At 51.1% G+C, this 14929-nt stretch overlaps 1 protein-coding gene across 19 annotated transcripts in view; it reads left to right on the top strand.

Annotated features, from left to right (window-relative positions):
* MYO9B (myosin IXB) overlaps positions 1-14929 on the top strand; it is an 89202-nt gene that overhangs the window by 30682 nt on the left and 43591 nt on the right. For all 19 annotated transcript variants that reach the window (XM_082623052.1, XM_082623049.1, XM_082623043.1 and 16 more), the window contains exon 3: positions 12266-12360. In XM_082623052.1, the coding sequence (XP_082479178.1) occupies positions 12266-12360 (95 nt within the window). The remainder of the gene's footprint in view (positions 1-12265; positions 12361-14929) is intronic.

Genomic DNA, 14929 nt, shown 5'->3' with positions numbered 1-14929 from the left:
TCAAAGGGCCTTTGGACCCAGTGACCCTCCTGGACTCAGGTCAGCACCAGCCGTGACTTCCCCAGACCCAAGGAAGATGGAGTAACCCACCAAGGCAGGCCTGGCCATTTCCCCTACTGCCCCTTTTCAAAGAGTGGATACAATGGAGATCACTCAGCCATAAAGAGGAATGAAACACTGACACACGCTACAACGTGGATGAACCTCGAAAATGTTACACGGAGTGAAAGAAGCCAGACACAAAAGCCCACATATTTATGATCCCATCTACATGAAGTGTCCGGAACAGGCAAATCCAAGGAGACAGAAAGCAGATGAGTGGTTGCCAGGGGCTGGAGGAGGGGGGATGGGGAGTGGCTGCTCTGGGGGACAGCGTTTCCTTTTGGGGTGATGAAATGTTCTGGAACTTGATAGAGTTGACAGTTGCACAACGTAGCGAACATGTCAAATGCCACTGACTCGTACGTTAACATGGTGAAGTTTATGTTACATGAATTTTAGCACAATTAAAACAGAAATGCAGAGCGGGCTGTACACATCTGGAGCGCTCCCCGTCAAGTGCCACGACATCCACCCCTCGGATTCCTTCCCATCTATCTTGCAATGGGCAGACAGGAGCCCAGCCATGCTAGAGCTGGTCCTATCAGCTCTGGCCTCTGGGGTGGCCCCAGGGGTACCTGAGCTCCATCTCCCAGGGCCTCACCCCAGCCCGTGATCCAGCAGCAAGATGTGGGACTGGCTTGAAGTCAGACCTGAGCCCCGTCCCTACGGAACAGGCCCCCTTAGGTGGAATTTCTCAAGCAAGTGTGGGAAGTGCCTCCAGAATGTTCCATCCAGCCACTTGTCTTGAACATCACCAGTTCCACCCATGAATGTTGAAGTGGAACATTCATTATGCTAATTGGCAAAACCCTTCCCCAAGGTTGAGTGACAATAAAATTGGCCAGAGCGGGTTTGCAGTGGCTGCTCCCGTGGAGTGTATCCTGGATCAAGCAGTTTAAGCTTAAGCCCTGACATAGTAGTTTATACCAGGGATCTGCAAACTTTTTCTGTAAAAGGCCACATTAATTAGCATTTCCAGATTTTAGTGCCACGCAGTCTCTGTCACTACTTCGCTCGCAGCTACTCACTCTGCATCGTAGAGCAAAAGCAATACATAAACGGGTGGGGTCGTTTGCCAGTAAAACTTTATTTGCAAAAACAGGCAGTGGGAGAGAAGCATCAAAGATACCCAGATTGAAGGACATTTTACAGTATACTCAACCTGTCCTCCTTAAAACTGTCAAGGTCTCAGAAAACGAGTCCGAGAAACCTGGTGTGGAGCCAGGTTTGTCAAGGAGATGTGAGGACTGAATGTAACGTGGGATCCTGGGACAGAAAAGGAACATTAGGCGGGGAAATGAGGACATCCGAATGAAATGCTAACTTAGTTTAATAATAATATATCAGTCAATATTGGTTCATTTGTTCATTGTGACAAATGTGCCACCATAATATTAACAGTAGGGGAAACTGAGTGTGGGGTACTTGGGAGTTCTCTGTAATATTCTTAGAAGTTTCCTGTAAATCTAAAACTGTGCTAAAATTAAAAAGTTATTAAAGAAAAGAAAGGTATCAAGCCAGATTTGGCCTGTGGGGCATAGTCTGTGGACCCCCCTGCCAACACAGACACACACACATATACACACACACTTAGACAAAATCCCACCACATCCATGAGATGCAAATCTCAGGTAAGGTCCTGGCAAACTGAACTTTGACCCCACACACCTCTGCTCTCTCCTACTTTTCCATTTCGGTCGGCTGAGCCATCACCACTGGTCTTTGGTGCTTTCCTCTATCGCCTGCATACTCGCTATCACCATATCCTGTTGTCTCTTCCTCTGAAATATTTCCTGCCACTGCCCGGGCTCCAGCTGGTGGCCCCGCTGGTGTGTACAGGTGACAGTGTCCAGCAGCCGGGGTGGTGTCCACGGTACTGGCTTCCCAGCCGGGCCTGCATCAGAACAAAGCACAACCTCTTGTCAGGACTGGGGCCAAGCCACTGAGCCCAGTTTCCCAGATAATCCCTTGGTTCTTGGGGCTATGAGGAATCACAGCTGAGAGGTGGCTCTGGACAATGATTTTTCTTCCTGCGCCTGTTCCTTCATCATCACGGGGGCCTGATTTCTTCTCCTTCTCCCCTCCACCTTACAGTGCCTGGCTGGACAAGGCTACCAAGTGGCAGTCAGGATGTGAATTGGACCCATCTGGGGTTGGGATACTGGTGGGGAGTGGCTGATCTCGATGAAATCCTGGAATATGAAAGTTTCTTGTCTCTTGGGGCTAAGCGTGAGGAAAGCTGTCTAATTAAACTAAGTATACTGAGCACGAAGCTCTTTGCTCTGTCCCACTCTTGATTATCAAGACCCCTACTCCAGGTGTTCAAGAAGAAGGGAGGGGTGTAAGTAGACATCCTCTTGCTTTATTTCTCCCTAGAGATACTTCATTCTCATAATAAACCCTAGGGCAGTAGTTCTCACCCTTCCAGGAATCAGAATAGCCTCAGGCTCTGGTTTAGGAATTTTGACTCCTTAGCCTTTCCAGAAATTCTGCAAGTCTGGGTTGAGGCCCAAGTCTGTATCTTTAACAAGTCCCCAAAGCTCATACTTGGATTCTCAACCTTTTCTCTCTCTCACCGTAACCTACCAGAGCAGCAAGGTAGTGGTGACTCATGGTGGGGGGCAGGGGAATCTTTACAATTCTGACTCTCCTTCCCCACTGTTGTAAGCAGGGGAGCCCCAGGATGACAGGTTTGCTCACCCCAGGTATGGAGGGTGGGCCCAAGGGGAACCTGGGGCCCCAAGGGGCATCCCTCTCCCCAGGAGTTTGGAGAGAGGCTACAGCACCTGTAGGGAGGGTGGAGGGAGCTCTGGAGACCACAGACTGTCCCTCCAGCCCACCCCTGGAAGCTCCACTTTCCTCACATATGCCAATGCTTAGTTTTGCTGCATGGAAAGTATCAGAAGTCCTTGCTGTTCTCATCATCAGCACCATACAGTTTGGGATTTGTGTAGGGAAACAAACATCATCCTAAAGTGAAACCTTCCACAATGAGCCGCCACTTATGGAACAAGCCCTCCACTCACACTCCCCACTTGGCTCAGCCTAAGTATGGCCCCTTCCAGTCCGCCGGGCCTAGTGGGTCCTCTCTCCCAGATGCATCCCACCACACAAATGCAAACCAAATCAGTTGCAAAGTGAGGTTGAAAAACCTTGCAAAAGGTGCATGATTTCAGGAAGTCATCAAAAGTGACCTGGAGAATTGCTCTGACTTATAGTTACTCAGCCACACTGACAAGCAGCAGATGGGGAAGAGAGCTAGTGATGGAAGCCTGAATTTCAGAAGGGAACGAGTCCATCGTGTTGCTAAATCTAAACAGGTTCATTCTGCCTAAACAGAGAGAATTTTCAGCTTGGCTCACAAAGCAAAGTTCACCTCCATGCTTTATGAACAAGACACAACTAAACCAAAGTAGTTCAGGAAGCTAAAAGTAAAGGGACAGGCACAGATGTATCAGGCAGATAGAAACAGGATAGAACACAGCTGCAATTGTGACGTGTAAAAAGTAGAGCTCAGGCCTCTGAACATCGCATGATGAAGAAGATTCATCATAATGCCCAAATCCTCAATTTACTCTCAAGGTATAATAGTTGTCAACATCTATGCATCATACAACACAGCAGCTGCTTTTACAAAGCAGAAATTATAAAAGATACTGGGAGAAATAGTTACAAACACATAACATAAGGCTCGTTGAGTGGACAGCAAATAAGCAGGGATGTAAGATGCCCAAACCACACATTTAGGCAGATCTTGTGGCCGTGTTGCAAACCCTTCACTCCAGTATGAGAATAAGTCTTAAGTATTCATTGGAATGTTCACAAAACTCATTCCTATATCAGGTCACAGAGAAAGCATCTAGAATTTCCAAAATGGGAAATATTACAGTCAGTGCTCTTAACAATGCAATAAAACTAGAAATGAGGGCTTCCCTGGTGGCGCAGTGGTTGAGAGTCCGCCTGCCGATGCAGGGGACACGGGTTTGTGCCCCGGTCCGGGAAGATCCCACATGCCACGGAGCGGCTGGGCCCGTGAGCCATGGCTGCTGAGCCTGCGCATCTGGAGCCTGTACTCCGCAACAGGAGAGGCCCCAACAGTGAGAGGCCGGTGTACCGTAAAAAAAAAAAAAAAAACAAAACTAGAAATTAATTTTTTTAAAGCCCTTCCATATGGAAAAAAAATGTTTTTAAGAAAAACTAGCCTTCTGTTAAGTCTTGGATGAAGGGGAAGTTAAAAACCAAAATTGTGGATTTTCTGAAAATCAGTGACCTAAACTGTGTATTATCAGAATCCATGAGATGTGTTTAAAACAGTAATGAGAGGACAATTTGTAGCCGTAAACACTTTATATCCATAAATATGAACAAATGAAAGTAAGCAAATTAATTTCCCAACTCTAAAACCTGAGAAAAAGAACCAAGTAAACCCCAAAGAGAATGACTTGGGTATCAAATGGATAAGATGAGCCCTCAGGGATCTTGATGAATCCCTCAAATATTTTTGGTACAGTAAGAACCAAGCAAGACCCTCCCCCATCAAAGCTTAATTTGTTCTTTATTCTTTCTGTGATCTACACCTGGTTTCATTTATAACCTAAACCAAAATTCAGTGAAGTATGAGATACAATAACTTGTTTCATACTTGATTTCTTTTTTCTTTTTTTTCTAAGATTCGATCATCCCACCTCCCCGCCACTCACTCCACGGCACAGTTTACCATGAAACTTCAGCCCCTGGTAGGAATCTGTCCATTTCAAAGGGCCTTGTTCTGGCCCCAGGAGCCCTTGTTTTCAGCGTTTCTGTCCACCTGTGGCCGACAGTCAGTGCCCTTCCAGATAAGAGTAACAGAGCCTGTTACAAACTGGGGGCACGGAGATGGGGTGAGTCTTATGTCCTGTCAGCACTCGGCTCTCTACGTGCCTCTATCCGCCCGTCTGTCTGTCCATCCAACCTGCCAGGTGTCCCAAGCCCCGTGGGCAACAGGAAGAGAACAGAACCCGGGCTAAGGCTGGATGTCAGCCAGGCCCTGGAAAGTTTCCACTTCGTCATCTGTGATTTGGGGAGCCATGAGGTTGGGGGTGATTCCTCCACTTCCTGCCCGGCATCCACAGGCCCACTGAGCCTGCAGCTATCACCTACGTGGGCTGGCAGGGGGTCGGGGGTCCCATCTTCCTCCCCACAACCACCGCCTCTCACCACCATCATCGCCACCCCCTTCCCACCGTCATCCTTGTCCTCACCCTCCCTGGATCCATCTCCCTCCATCTGTTCTCTGCACAGCAGCTCTGTGGAAATCACATCAGCCATGCTTCTCCCATCCCCACCTCCTAACCCCTCCACTCCCAGCTCCCAGGGAGCTCTTCTGTCTCTCCACACAGCCCCTCTGAGCCTGTGACTCCACTGGCCCATTCTGCCTTCCATGCTTCCTGGTCCTGCTTCTCTGTGTCCCTACTGTGCTTTGGGGGTAGACCAGTCAGCCCAGGCAACACTCACACCCTGTCATGCTCACCTTGCATGTCTGAGTGTTGGAGTCTTCTCCCGGCCCCAGCACTGCCCTGGCCCCCTTTGGGAGAAGGGGACATTTAACCGAGAGCCTCTAGAACTGTCGCTGGCACACCTACCCTGTAAAGGGCCCAAGGGTCAGTATTGTCAGCTCTGCTGGACCAGTCTTCACCACCACAACTCAACTCTGCCATAGTCCAAAAGCAGACACAGACCATCCATAAACAGACATGGCTGTGCACCAACAGAACTTTATTCATGGTGGCTGCAAGTTGAATTTCATATCACTTTCATGTGTTGTGACATATTCTTTTGATTTTTTTTTTCAAGCGTATAAAAATGTGACAACCATTCTTAGCTCACAGACCACACAGAAACAGGTGGCTGGCCGTAATTTGCTGACCCCGGTAGAGGTCAATGTCTAAGCCTGCCACCCACCCCGCATTCCCCCCATCCTGGGCATCATGTAGGTGTCCTCCCCATGGCCACGTCCATTCATGTACGGGTTGTCTGTGGCTGCTTCGCGCAGTTGAGTTGTTGCAGCAGAGCCCCAAATATTTATTAGCTGGCCCTTCATGGAACAAGTTGGCCCGCCCCTGGTTCACACAGATGGTCCCGTTTCGTCCTCAAACAACCTGAGAAGACGGGTTTACCCCTTCATTTTACAGGAGAGGAACTTGAAACTCAAGAGCAGTGAACTAATTTGTCCGAATCCCCTGCCGATGCAGAGCTGTTCTCCTGGGCTTCTCACCAGAAGTAGCCCTCCACCCCGCACACACCTGGGGGTTATTTTCCTGGCATTTCCACACAGGAAAGCCCCAGCCTGACTGGATGCCCCGGGGATGTTTGCTTAGCAGACACAACAGAGCAGATCTCCAGGGCGCCTCGGTCCACGGGCCATGGGACGCCTCCCAGCTCTCCTCCTGCAGGTCCGACAGTCACCTGTGTCCCCAAATGGACACGATCTGGGCATGGGCTGAGCGCTGTTTCACGTAGAAAGGTACGCCTGGAACTTGGAGAGCACTTGGGAAAATAAAATAACCCGAGTTCCAGCGGTGGGGCTGCCGTGCCAGGGCTGGTTCCCAGTCACCCTCGGGTGTTGCCTTTCTGCACCCACACCCAGGGCTGGAACAAGAGGGCTCCTGCAGGCCAATGAGCGGGAGACAGTCTCCCTTTCAGCCCCATTTTTAGGCTTCACAGTGGCCTAATATTTGCTAGTGTTCTCTTACCATTCGCAGCCTTTCCTGGCAACAGTGGTCACTCCTCTCTGGCCGTGCCTGGACACAAGAGATTCGGAAGTCCTGTATGGCATGGCTTGTGGTCCCGGGGTGGGGAACAGAGGCTCTGCCCAGATGTGGCATTGCAGGGGGAGGGGCAGTGTCAAGGTCATGAGAGGCAGTGGGCAGCCTCCAGGGTGTCGGGAGGTGGTGACATCTGAGCCATGGCCAAGGTGGACGTGGAGGGGGCGTCCCTGTCGGAGCACCACCAGGGAGGGGGCTCTCTGAGGCTAGAACGGTGCCAGACACAACGGCAGCCAACCAATACATTGTTGTCAAGTGAATGAATGAAACCACATGTACAAAAGCACCACACACTTGGGAAGGGAGGTCCCTGCAGCTAGATCAGGAAAACAGAAGGCCAACCCCACAACCAAGACGAAACCACCGCAGCAAGTGAGGACAGCTGCGGGTGTATCTGAGGGCAAAGGAGTTATCCCAGTTCAGGCCACCTCCGCCTGGCTGGAAGGACCACCACCCTGCAAGGTGAGGCTGAGGGACTTCTCTCCAGGGAAACCCCTACTCTGGGGTCAACTGTCAACACAGGAGATAGCAAGCACGTTTGCCTTGGTGAGCTCATTCAATGGGGCTTTTCAGTTTTGAAACCTGAAAGCAAAACACCGTTTGCCTAATGCAGTCCATCTCAAGGCTTGTCCGGTTTTCATGTGGGATGCACAAGAGACCAGGTGTGAACTCAAGGCTCGGGAATCCGCCTGCTGGGCTGCCGGGGCAGGCAGACACCCCGAAAAGTCTCAGGCCTGCTCACCTGGCTCCCAGCTCTGAGAACCAGCCTGGACCAGGGACTGAGCGGCTACAGGCATGGTGTGGGTTGGGAGTCGGGGCAGACTTCGGGGAGGTCCGTTGACCTCTGTCCCTCAGTTTCCTCATCGGAAATGGGGAAGGCAGGTCTGTCCCTTAGAGGAATTCGAGCAAAGAAAAGAGTCACAAGCCCGCAGCACTCCTGGCGTGGGGCTGGTATACACCACAGGTCATTCTTTGATGTTATATCGCTGTTCTTCCTAAAATGTTTATTGCGTATTCCAACAGAGAGAAGAGCCATCCTGTTTAGATAGAAAATGCACTGTCTAGAAATTTCTGGCTATGTAGGCTGCTCAACCCTGGATGTCTTTTTTTTTTTTTTTTTGCTCTGTTTGTTCTTAGTTGCGGTGCGCAGAATCTTTCATTGTGGTGCACAGGCTCTTCGCTTCATTGAGGTGCATGGACTTCTCTCTAGTTCTGGCGCGCAGGCTTAGTTGCCCCACGGCACATGGGATCTTAGTTCCCCGACCAGGGATTGAACCGGTGTCGCCTGCATTGGAAGACGGATTCTTAACCACTGGACCACCAGGGAAGTCCCCAACCCTGGATGTCTTTGATTTAAAAAAGCTTTTTCAGTCTCCCCAAAGAAGAACCTCAAAGACAGAGGCAGTTAGAAGACAGCCAGACATCCCCTGGCTCTTGGCATCCGGGGGTGGGGGGCACCTGGAGGGGGCACACGATCTGAGGAAGTCGGGGTACGGCTGCTTCATTCATTTTACCTAGAAACCGTGCTTGGGGGTGGGGTTGAATTAATGGGTCATCTCTTTATGGTTTTTTCCTTTCGTTAGGTAAACTTTTAGCATGGTTCTATCTTTTCTTCCAAGTGTACAGCTTATATTAGAAACATGTCTTTTATATTATAAAAGGGAAAAAAAGCATTTCAAAGAAAGTAGAGGCCTTTCTCGAATAGCGTTTTGCCAGAGCCGTGGATTGTCTGACGTGATGGGAAGACAGCATGAGCATGTGGCCACGCCTGCCCCAGTGCCAGATCATATCACATCACTGCTGGCCCCCAGGTCCTGCTTCATCTCTTCCATCCATCCCCAACCCCACATGATCCACCGGGCACACCAGCCACCCTTGTGCTTGGAGGCAGTGCACAGCCCCGGGAACAGCTACACAATAGCTCCCCTGGCTTCGGGTGCCAGGCCAGCATTTCCTCCTCCTCTAAGGGACGTATAATAGCACCAACCGGATATTTTTAGATCAGCTTTGAAAAGTCGCAGTGTGTTGAGACCGCATACCAGACGCATGAGGTCACTAGGCCCTGTGCTGGTAATCGCAGAACCAGAGAGATGGTGGGCCCTCACATCCCGAGGACATTCCCTCTTATCCCCAGGACACCAGGCCTGGTTGTTTCCTTAGAAATCGCCACAGAGACTTGTCCCGAGTTCGGAAGGGACCACTGTGGCTCTTCTGGATGCAAATGTGCATTTCTGGGCTGTCTCTGCGGAGGCCCTGAACACAGGCACTGCAGGGACTTAGGACTTGCCCCTGGAGGGAGCCCACTCGGTGTCGGGCGCCCCTCTGCCATCTGTTTGAAGTTAGGACAGGCAGGACTTGGCATGCTCGCTCGTGGGAGCTCATTTTACCACAAAGCAGGTCTGTCCTCAGCTCAGACACCACCCTGCAGGGTCTGGAAGGAAAGGAGGAGACAGATCTGCTGTCTGCTTTTCTCAGAGCTGTGGCTTTACCCGATGGGCTTTACCCCTTTAAAAGCTGAACTTAGGGCCTCCCTGGTGGCGCAGTGGTTGAGAGTCCGCCTGCCGGTGCAGGGGATACGGGTTCGTGCCCCGGTCTGGGAGGATCCCATATGCCGCGGAGCGGCTGGGCCCGTGAGCCATGGCCGCTGGGCCTGCGCATCCGGAGCCTGTGCTCCGCAACGGGAGAGGCCACAGCAGTGAGAGGCCCGCGTACGGAAAAAAAAAAAAAAAAAAAAAAAAAAAAGCTGAACTTAGAGGGAACAGGAGGTTAAACCTGGAAAGACAGTTTTCTTCGCCAGGGAGCCCATCAACGCCTGCAGTGCACATGGGGACCCTCATGACAGGAGGGAGCCCCAGACAACCCAACCCTGCAAACCCCTTTTACCTCCATCTGTACACAGCAGTGCTTCTCAACTCGGGCAATTCAACTCTCTCTGGGGATGTTCTACGTTGTCCCAGATGCTACCGGCATCTGGTGGGTGGAGACCAGGGATGCTGCTCAACACCCTACAGTGCACAGAACAACAGCCCCACCCCAGAAAAGGATCCCACCCCAAGTGTCAGCAGTGCTGAGGTCAGGAGAACAGGGCAGACCGTGGCCTGGCCCCCAGCAGCTGGCCTATAGCTCGGTCACACACATCGGGATGCTGTGAAGAAGAGGAGGGGGTGTGGTCTCTGTGGCTGATGTCTGACTCCAGAAAGCGCCTTCTCAAGCTCGGTTCTGCTCCGCCAGGCCAGGTGGAGACCCCCCCTCAAAGGGCCCCCCCAACCCCACCCTGAAGGTACCCCCTTTGCAGTCGGGGCCGGGTTGCCTCTCTGGGGCCGCCTCCTCCTCTGTCACTCCCCTGCTTGGCAACTTGGCGGTTGGTTCAGGTTTTACAGCGAGGCCCGTTTCTGGGGTCTGGAGCCCCAGGGGCAGCCGAGCAGGAAGTCACTCATCCTGTGACCTGATCAGCCAAGAGCGTGACAGGCGCGTGGGCCCAACTGGGGGGCCTCAGCCCTGATCGCAAGCTCTGCTGAATGGAACCATTTTCCGAGGAAGTACCCCAGGCCTTCCAGCAGATGCTTTTTTTATGGGGCTTCTGCCTTCAGGCGGTCGCACCAGAAGCTCTGATCAATGAGGGACCTGCATCCATCCCCCCTGCAGAATGAGGGTTTCAAGAAAATCCCGGCTCCTCTCGGTGTCTCCCTGTTCCTGGCTCCCCTGAGAGCCTGGCCATCTCTCTTGTACCCTGCCCTTGTCCCCCACACCACACACACATATCCCATAGCAGACCTTGGCAGTAGCCTTCCCACCTCTTTCCAGCTGCAGCCTTCCTCCCTCCAACCTCCTCTGCCCGGCTCAGCCTCCTCAAACGGGGACAGTGTGAGCCTGACACCTTTTTCGTTTCTGCCAAGCTTCCCTTTTCGCGTGTGACTTCAGGGTGTCACCCCCCCCCCCATGCCATCTCTGCCTCTTCCCTTCCTCTGCCTGGCCTCACCACCACCTCTTATACTGGCCTCTCACTCCCCCAAAACAGGGAACCCCACTCCCCAGATACCTTTCCTGCCCTGAGTGCCCCCCAAGGCTCCACTACACCCTCTCCCTGGCTGTTCTCCCTGTCTGGGTACCATGTGGAAAGGAGGTACCCCAGGAACCTTCGTGGTGGACAGAGGGTGTTCTCTGTTGTAATCTGGATGGTGGTCACATGGGAGACCCCATGGGGACTTCACCAAGCCACAGGCTCTGAGCACTATGCAGTGCTCTGAGCACTATACTTTCCTCTACATACTGGGAATGAAGCCCTGATTCTCACCACAGTGTGGTTGAACCCCGAAAACATCAGGCTGAGGGAAAGAAGCTGGACACAAAAGGCCACCTAGTGTATGCCCTCACTTATGTGAAATGTCCAGAACAGGCAAATCCAGAGACAGAAAGCAGATTCGTGGTTACCAGGGGCTGGGGGAGGGAAGTGGGGGAGTGACTGCTCATGGGGACAGGTCTCCTTTTGGGGTGATGGAAATATTCTGGAACTAGATAGAGGTGATGGTTGCACAACATTGTGAATGTACTAAATGTCACTGAAGTGTTCACTTTTAAAAACTTAGTTTTATGTTATGCCAGTTTTACCCCAATTTTTTTAAAAAAAATTTGCAGTGAACCAGCTTGTCATCCCATGGAATTGCAGGACCCCTCCAGCCTGGGACCTGTCCCCACGTCTGCTCCCTCACACTGCAGGTGTCCAGACTGGAGCCCGTATCAACCCGGGGCCTAGCAAACTCCTTCTGGAAGTAAATATTCTGGATAATAAATATTTTCGACTTTGCAGGCCAGATGGTCTCTGTCACAGCTACCCTGCCATCACAGCACAAAAGCAGTTGTGGACAATCAGTAAATGAACGGTCCTGACTGTGTGCCAACACACTTCATTTATGGATGCTGACATGGGAATAGGATTTTTACATGGCAGGGAATATTACTCATCTTGGGGTTTTTTGGTTTTTTTGGGTTTTCGGGGGGGTTTTTTGGAAACCATTTACAAATGTAAAAAGCACTCTTGGCTGACAGGCAATACAAAAACATGCAGTGGACTGGATTTGGCCCACAGGCCGGAGTTTGCTACATGAACAGTTATTACTGAAAAAGAATTCTGACGATTGACATTTCTAATGTCCAGGACTTAAAACTTGAACACCTCCCACACCCTCAAACACAGAGATAAAGAGTAAGCCCGTGGGATGCGCTGGGGCTACCTACCTTTCTGTTCTCCAGGTCTCACCTGGAGTCTCTGCGTGACTTCCAGGGAGCCCCCAGGCTCCAGGCTGAGGCCTGTAGAAACTTCATCCTCACAACCTGAAAACCTGCTTTTGTTTTCCTCCCAGGCTTTCGGGAATGCTAAAACGGCTCACAACAACAATTCCAGCCGATTTGGGAAATTCATCCAGGTCAACTACCTGGAGAGCGGCATCGTGAGAGGGTGAGTCTGTAGCCACCCGGGCTGTGCACTCAGCCCTCGGTCTGAGGTCCTGAGCTTCCCTGCGGCGGGGTGCCAGGACTGAGCCAGCAGAGAGCTGGGTGCTGAAATCGTGGGCTGGCAGGCATTTGTGAATCGTACAGGGAAGCAAGTGTGATTTTCAGTCGTTGATGTGAAAGTCTGAGCGGTGGGTCGAGGTGGGAGTGTGGGTGGGGGAGGGGCGGCACCTTCGTAACCAACCCTACCTTCCCCAGGACAGCCCCGTGGGCCCAGGCACCCATGGAGTAAGTATAATGAGCTAGAGGTCCTAGCATGATAGAGTTTGCCAAGAACAGGCAAGGGCACGCCACAGGTGCCCTGGTCTTGATGTTTCTAATTCAGTGGGTCTAAGGATGCCACAGGGAGAGTTGATGTGGACTCTGGCATTTGCCAAATGTGCCCCTTTAGCTAGAAGGAGACGTGATGCTGGGTAGCAAAGTGAGGCAGTTGTCCAGGGAAGTACTCAAAGGAGGTGGGTGGGTGAGAGGGAGGGTATGTAGATTGATGGATGGATTCATGGGTGGGTGGGTGGATGGATGGATGGGTGGAAAGATGGATAGATTGATGGATGGATGGGTGGGTAGATTCATGAATGGATGGATGGATGGATGGATGGATGGGTAGATTCATGGGTGGGTGGACGGATGAATAGATGCATGGATGGATGGATGGACTCATTGGTGGATGGGTAGATTCATGAGAGGATGGTGGGTAGATTGATGGATTTGGATGGACAGATGGATGAGTAGGTGGATGAGTCCATAGGTGGTAACTGGATTGTGAAGTTGACTGCCTAGTGGAAGTTAAAACAGGTCTACATTTTGTGCCAGAAATGTGAGTTCCTTAGGTGAGGGCACAGTTAAATTCAACTAAATGTGTAATGTTGAAATTGTGTTCCAAAAAAAGAAAGAAAGAAAGAAATTGTGTCCATTTGCACTCTGTGCAATGGTTATACTAATGAAAATATCTGGCAGCTTTATGCAATGAGTTAATGTTACAAGGAATTATCTATTTTGTCATAATGTCATTTCAGAATTTAATACTATAGGATTTTTTTTTCTTTAAAAAAATTATATTCTGGGTAGTTTCAAGTAGTTAAAAAAATGTAATTGTGATTTAATACTGCATAGGGTTTTGGATATTTTTCTAACATGCAAAGGTCTTATGAGCCAATAAAACTATTTCACAGTGGGAAAAAAAAAGGCTTTTCGGCACAGTCCATTGCCTGGTGACTCGAAGGAACCCACCCCCTCCGCATTCTGATGTGAGAGTCTGCAGTGGCAGTGGGATTTGCGAAGGCTCCAGGTGATGTTCTGAGCAGCAGGATAAGAAGCCTTAAATGTTAGACGTGGGGAGACCCAAGCAACAGGCCCCTGGAGGCCGTGAGAAGGCACCGGTGTTTCAGGAAGGGAGAGGTCCTCCAGGACTTCAAAGTGTCCAGGTTCTTCTGTACATCTAAACCTGACGATCATTTCAGTTGATGGTGCCTGTTCAAGACGAGGACAGAAATGTTATTTTCCCAAATCCTTCAGCCTCTGGCTTCTTTCCTTTTTCCTACTGCCCAGGCTCTGATGGGCAGTAGTGCAAGAGAGATACTCTCAATAAACGCAGCATCTGCTCTGGCCCCTTAGCCCTCAAGGACACTTGGAAGTGGGCCTCAGCCCCCCATGGGCTGTCCAGTGGTCCCTTCCCGACTACTGCTGGGCCCAGCTTGGCATCTGCATGGGCAGAGCTACCCACCTGTTCCCACCTGCCCCGCAGGTTTCAGCCCTTTCTCCACAAAGACCCTCACTCATTTTATTTTATTCTATTCTAGTCTACTCTAATGTACTCTATGCTGTGCTGCGTGGCTTGCAGGATCTTAGTTCCCCGACCAGGGTTGAACCCGGGCCCTGGCAGTGAAAGCGCTGAGTCCTGACCACTGGACCACCAGGGAGTTCCCCCTCATGCCTTATTTTAAATCTGCTTTTCTCCCATGGGTCCATATTTTGCACAGTTGTATCTGCCACATTGCAGAGCCTCTGACCAGCAGGAAAAGCCCAGCGTATCTTACTGGGTAGAGGACACAGAAACAAACTGTTTCTTTAGTTCCAGTGGCTCCTTGGGAGCAGAGACATCAAAAGGCTGCACATGTTTTCCTAGGTCCCAGGCTGGCTCTGCAGGCCAGAAGCCAGAGCCTTTGCTGCCAGTGGGCAGCGCTCCCCGCCTTCTCCGCCCTGATCGCTCCTTCCTGCGTTCTCCATTTCATGTCCTGTGGCTGCTGGAACAAAGTACCACAAACCGATTCGCTCAAAACAATAGTTTATTCTCTTACAGTTCTGGAGGTCAGAAGTCCAAGATCAAGGTGTGGGCAGGGCCACGCTCCCTCCAGAGGCTCTAGGGGTGGATCCCTCCTGGTCTCTTCCAGCTTCTGGGGGCTCCAGGCATCCTTGGCTTGTGGCCGCATCACCCCAATCTCTGCCTCTGTCTTCACGTGGTCTTCTCCCCTGAGTCTCTCTGTGATCTCCTATTCTGTCTTTTGGGGCACTTGTCC

Source organism: Mesoplodon mirus (genome assembly GCF_964341445.2).
Source record: "Mesoplodon mirus genome assembly, chromosome: 5".
In the NCBI taxonomy this organism is placed as follows: domain Eukaryota; kingdom Metazoa; phylum Chordata; class Mammalia; order Artiodactyla; family Ziphiidae; genus Mesoplodon; species Mesoplodon mirus.
The sequence above is the reverse complement of the archived record's forward strand: the minus strand, read 5'-3'. Positions and strand labels throughout refer to the sequence as shown.